This window comes from Terrapene carolina, unplaced genomic scaffold (genome assembly GCF_002925995.2).
Source record: "Terrapene carolina triunguis isolate 2854851 unplaced genomic scaffold, T_m_triunguis-2.0 Scaffold66, whole genome shotgun sequence".
Lineage (NCBI taxonomy): Eukaryota > Metazoa > Chordata > Testudines > Emydidae > Terrapene > Terrapene triunguis.
In genome coordinates, this window is record NW_020664417.1 from 52,276,416 (window position 1) to 52,281,966 (window position 5,551).

Below are 5,551 nucleotides of genomic sequence, written 5' to 3' on the forward strand. Positions count from 1 at the left end.
CCACCCATTGGTTAACTTGATATGGACGTATCTGACCCCGGGATCCCTGTAAAATCCTATGCATTCCCTGTGCCCTCCACCAATTGGCACCAAGAGGTTCCTGGGTCACACATAGTGACCCAAATGAGGACAGCTGGTCAGTTTAAGCAGTAAAAAAAAAAAAGTTTATCTTCAGATGTGTTAATTTATTAACAACTTTCAAGAAATAACTTGGCATTTTGTTTTAAAGAAACACTCAATGACTAAGGAAATAATTTTCATTCATACTAATTGGATACCCCAACTGGGGCATAACTAACATTACAAATTTTTATAAACTCCTATTAATCAGCTGTGAAGACAGATTAGCAGCTAAAGTTTCAGCAGGGTCACATTTTTTAGTGTTGCCAACTCTCATGATTTTATCATAACTTTCACAATATTTTGATGTTTTTCTTTAAGCCCAACCTGGAGAGACTCTCAGCTTTTATTTAAAACAAAATTAAGTTTCTTGATTTCATGGTTGTGGAGAAAAGCTTGAAAATATTATGTGAGGGCATGCTAAAAGCTCAGACATCAGTAGAGAAATGACAAGAACCCAACATTTATTATTTTTTAAAATCTCAGGTTTGCTTACATATGGAGTGTTGTATTTCAGGTATTTTAGTTATTATGTTCAGCCTTTAGGCCTGAATCAGTTGGGTTGGACTTACGATTACGTGAGTTTCCAAAGCTATATTTAATTCGTAAAAGGCGACACTAAAGTATACATTCCTCAAAACTGGTGTTGAGTTCTAAGCATAAAGTGACAAGTAAAATTTCTCATTGTATAAGAAAATCTCCTGTTGAAATCAGAGAATCAAATCAGAGCCCATGCTGTATCTTTTGGATTGCAAATATTTGGGCCCAGATACTGCAAATACTTATGCATGAGTGTAACTTTACTCATGTAGGCAGCTGCCATTAAACACAACAGGATTATTTTCATGAATAAGGTTGTACATATGAGTAAGTGTTTGCAGGACTGAGACTATTTCCAGCCATACTGAAAACACTTTGCACCCTGCAAAAAGAAAAAAACCTTACAATGCTTGGCTGAAGCACTGGTAGATGAATCTTACTGTATCTACTATAGGTCTTGCAACAGCAAATGCTGTTATATTGGGAAAATTACAAGTGAGTACACAAGAAACTAACCTTTAAGAGGTGACAAAAATCAAAAGTCTCTCCACATGGTCCATTTAGCTACCACTGTTAGATTTGCAATTGGTGTGAACTCAGAAAGGGAGGGGAAGTCTTCTACAGAGGAAAAATTAGTATCTTTTTTCAAGACAGCTCTGAAATCCACAAAGGTTAAACACAGGTTTATCAGAGAGCCAGCTGTTTAAAGATCTTGAAATGTTTTGCATAGCCTTATTAAATGATATGTAGGCATAATAAAGTAGTAAAAGTACTTATGAAAATGATGGGTCTGCAATAATTCAAATGTTTGAAGAGCAGATGAGATGGAGCTATGTTCAGTTTTCTGTCGTCATCTATTACCATAGAAACAGACTTCCCAGCTTCAGTCACTACTCATTTACCAGTGTCTCCTCAAATGCAGTACATGAGACTTGTACAGTGTCACTGCAGTTTTGGATGAATTTGGGACAATAAAACTGAATACTGCAATAAAATAACTGGTGGTTTTCTAAAAAAATAAATTAAAACAAAAGAGGAAAAAGTAATTAAAACAGAAAAGGATTTGATACAAATTCAATTAACTATTCATGTTTTGTTACCTTCTTCTCTACTTCATGTCCTGTCCCAGGCACACGCATAGGGCTTAATGAATCCGGCGTGTCACTTAACTAGAAAATATGATTAGCACAGCTAGATATTAGAATGTAAAGGATTTAATAAACATGATTAAAAGATCTAGTGCAATCACAAAGTGAGAGTGAAAAGGCCTATTAGGACTTTTCCTCCATCCCCACTAGCACTACAGGTCTGACAGATGCACAGTTCTGCTTCCTGGTGTAACATGGTTTTCTCTTCTACACTTTTATAATCTTGTAGCTCTCTATAAAGAAGAGACTGTAGATATCAGACTAGTGAGAGCAAACAGGCTACACAGGCTAAATGATAAGAGTTCACACTTATTCTTAAACCTAATTATCTAGTGCTAAACACCAAAGCAAAATGCGACCTACCATGATTTCTAGCAGTTTTGAATACATTTTGTCATATTTAGAATCAGTGTATTAGTTTGATTGAAGCATGGACCAGATAAAATGGAATTAAAAGTCCCATCCTCTCTTAGGCAGAAATTATCTACATAGAGGAGTGGAAATATTGCATTTCACCCAATGCTTCCTGTGAACTCCTTTCCTCTGGAGCCAAATGGGATCCACAGAAAGGCAGGCCCCTTTGACCTTTTAGTTCCATCAGTAAGGGTTCATTAGTGCTGCAAGAGTAGTGCTGTCCAGGGCTCTCCTAAACGCTATCTGTCATCAGAACCCATCTTATGGGAGTGGATTCTAAGCCATGGAGGAGGAACTGCATTAATTCCTGAAGACTGCAGGAACTTCATTATTAACCATTTGTACTAGTATAGCACCTAGAGGCCCTAACCAAGATTGTGCTGTACACACATGCGGTAAGAGACAGTCCCTGCCCCAAAGAGTTTACCATCTAACTAGACAAGGCACACAAAGGGTAAGAGAAAACTGAGGCAAAAATACTTTCCCCAAGGTCAGTAGCTAAGGCAGGAACAGAACCCAGGTCTGCTGCATTCTAGTCCAATGCCTTATCCACAGACCAACTTGCTTTGCTTTGGTGGGGAAAATTATTCAGTGAAACTTGACCTTCATCCCCTTCCCAATCCCCCTCCTTGTGCCCTCAGTGGGGCCAAAAGGGAATTAATTGGACACCATGCCAGGGAGGCAACCCTCCCCTATGCTCTGCCCCCCAAAAGCAAACGCAGGGTGTTCTCTGCATGGGAAAGTACTGGGACCCTAAATTTGGTATTACTGTATCATTTATGGGCATTAACTTAACAGTCTTTCTTTTTATAATTGTTCTTCTGTTTATGCATTATAGAGCACATTTAAGTGATTCCTTTTAGCTAGGAGCTTGTGAAGCTTTCTGTGGTACGAATTATAGCCTATTTGCATCTTTGATATAAAATGACTGGCTTGACTTTTAATCCCATGTTTTTCAATTCTGACATATTTTATGTATACTTTGTGATTCTCCTTTTATGACTCATTAGCAGATATTAGTATATATCCTCAAAATTAGCATTTCAAACACATGCCAAATCAAATTGAGAACTGAAGCCATTAATCCAATTTACCTATACAATAATAATGAAAAACTACATGGAATATAAGAAATACAGCACCAACAATACTTAGCACTTCTAATCTGTAGCTTTCCAAGTGCTGTACAAAAATGCATATGCCTTCTTATTCCCTGTGTACAAATGGAAGCACAGAGAGGATACAAAGGGCTTGAACTACACTAGAAAATTAGGTCGGCATAACTACACCACTCAAGGTGTGAAAAATCCAAAAGATTTTTATATCAAGCGCTGTAAAGCTTCAAGTGAGTAGATGTACTTGTTAAATAGTGCACACGCACATACACACACACACACACACACACACAAAACAAAAAACCAACAGATAAAAAGATGTGAGTTCTTTGGAAATCGTTTCCCAGGCAGAGTTTGCTCTATATGATTCAGTAACTGTACTGAAGGTGAACAGGGAGTGCAGAATGAAGGAGAAAAGGAAAATCAGCAAATGTTGAGGAATTTGGTGGAACTTGGCTCTGGGCATGTGCACATTTGGGGGAGTGTAGTATGGCTTCTCCTCCAAATGGCTCTGTGTAGGGGCATGGCAACAACTGAAAGCTGGTGAAATGTGGTACCAAGCCAACCAGTGGTAGAGTATGAGTACCCACTGCAGCTCTGGCATGCTCTCCCTTAGAAGCCTTGGGAAGAATTCTGGCTGAGCCAACCCAAATCCCTCCTCAGGCTGCAACATAGTTCCTCTGAACCTCCCTCCAGCAAGGGCTGTGACTTAAAAACACAATCTGGCCCTCAAACTTTATTCAAACATCCTACTGCAAGGGTAGGGATGTAGGATGGGAGATGGACAGCCAAATCTTCTTGCAGGGAACCCATGGGTCAGATAGGAAAATATTGAGAGACACACAACCCCTACCTCCTGTGCAGCCCTGGAGGGTACAAATACAGTGGAAACAATACATTTCTGCTGCACAGGAGAGCCGAGAATCTGAGAACTCAATTAAGGGGACTCCAGAACGCATTTCAGAGTGCAGAGCTTAACCCCACAATAGTGCGGGGGGTGGGGGGAGGGCTTTGTGGACAGATTGGGGCTCTACATCCCACTGTGAATTAGTGGGAAGAGATTCCATGTTCCTCAGCCACCCACTGCTCAAAGCTCCTTTGCTAGGGCATTGTGCAAGGGATCCAAATGTCACTCAGTGTGCTCGAAGTTGACAGAAAAAGGTGCTAGTTCATTTGGAAGTGCTACTGTTTGTTGAGGATTTGTGTAGTGAAGGAGGGCTGCAGTATTTGCCATTTTCTCCATTAATAGCATCATAATTTTTTTTTAAATGGATAGATACAGTACTTTCCAAATACACAGGGAAATTATGTCCCTGCTCTCAGGAATTTACAGTTTTAAATATACAGAAAAAACACAATTGATAAATGCTCAGGTGGGAACAGATGCTTTCCTTCTGCCCAGAGGGTATGTCTACACAGCAGCTGGGAGCCTGCTTCCCAGCGTAGATATTGTCTGCTTGAGCTAGTATGCTAAAAATAGCGGCATGGCTGCAGAAACACAAGTGGTAGCTTGGGCTAGCTACCCGAATACGTACCTGGGGCTCAGGCAGGTTTCTATGCAAGTGGCTAGCCCAAGCTACTGCCTGTGTGGCTGCAGCCACACTGCTATTTTCAGCGTGTTAGCTCAGCAGAACTAGGCCTGGTCTACACTAGAAAATTAGATCAGCATAGCTATGTCGCTCTGGGGTATGAAAAATCCACACTGTCATTAAGTTGACCTATAAATCCCTGTATAGACAGTGCTAGGTTGATGGAAGAATTCTGCCATGGACCTAGCTATCGCTCCTCAGGGAGGTGGTAACTTATAACAGTGGTCTCCAACCTTTTTACGCACAAGATCACTTTTTGAATTTAAGTGCAACCCAGGATCTACCCCACCCCTTCCCCGAGGCCCAGCCCCACTCACTCCATCCCGCCTCCCTCGGTCACTCACTCTCCCCACCCTCACTCACTTGCACCGGGCTGGGGCAGGGGGTTGGGGTGCGTGAGGGGGTGCGGCCGAGGGGTTCAGAGTGTGGGAGGGGGTTCTGGGCTGAGCCTGGGGCAGGGGGTTGGGGTGCAGGAGGGGATGAGGGGTGCAAGCTCTGGGAGGGAGTTTGGGTGCAGGAGGCAGCTCCAGGCTGGGGCAGAGTGTTGGGGTGCAGGAGGAGATGCTCAGGGCTGGGTCAGGGGGTTTGGGTGCAGGAGGGGTTTGGGGTGCAGGCTCTGGGAAGG

The 5,551-nt window shown here is 42.0% G+C and overlaps 1 protein-coding gene across 1 annotated transcript in view; it reads right to left on the reverse strand.

Annotated features, from left to right (window-relative positions):
- KIAA1211 (KIAA1211 ortholog) overlaps positions 1–5,551 on the reverse strand; it is a 44,155-nt gene that overhangs the window by 30,855 nt on the left and 7,749 nt on the right. Inside the window, 1 exon segment of the mRNA XM_026648158.1 lies at positions 1,761–1,829. Coding sequence (XP_026503943.1) covers positions 1,761–1,829 — 69 coding nt within the window.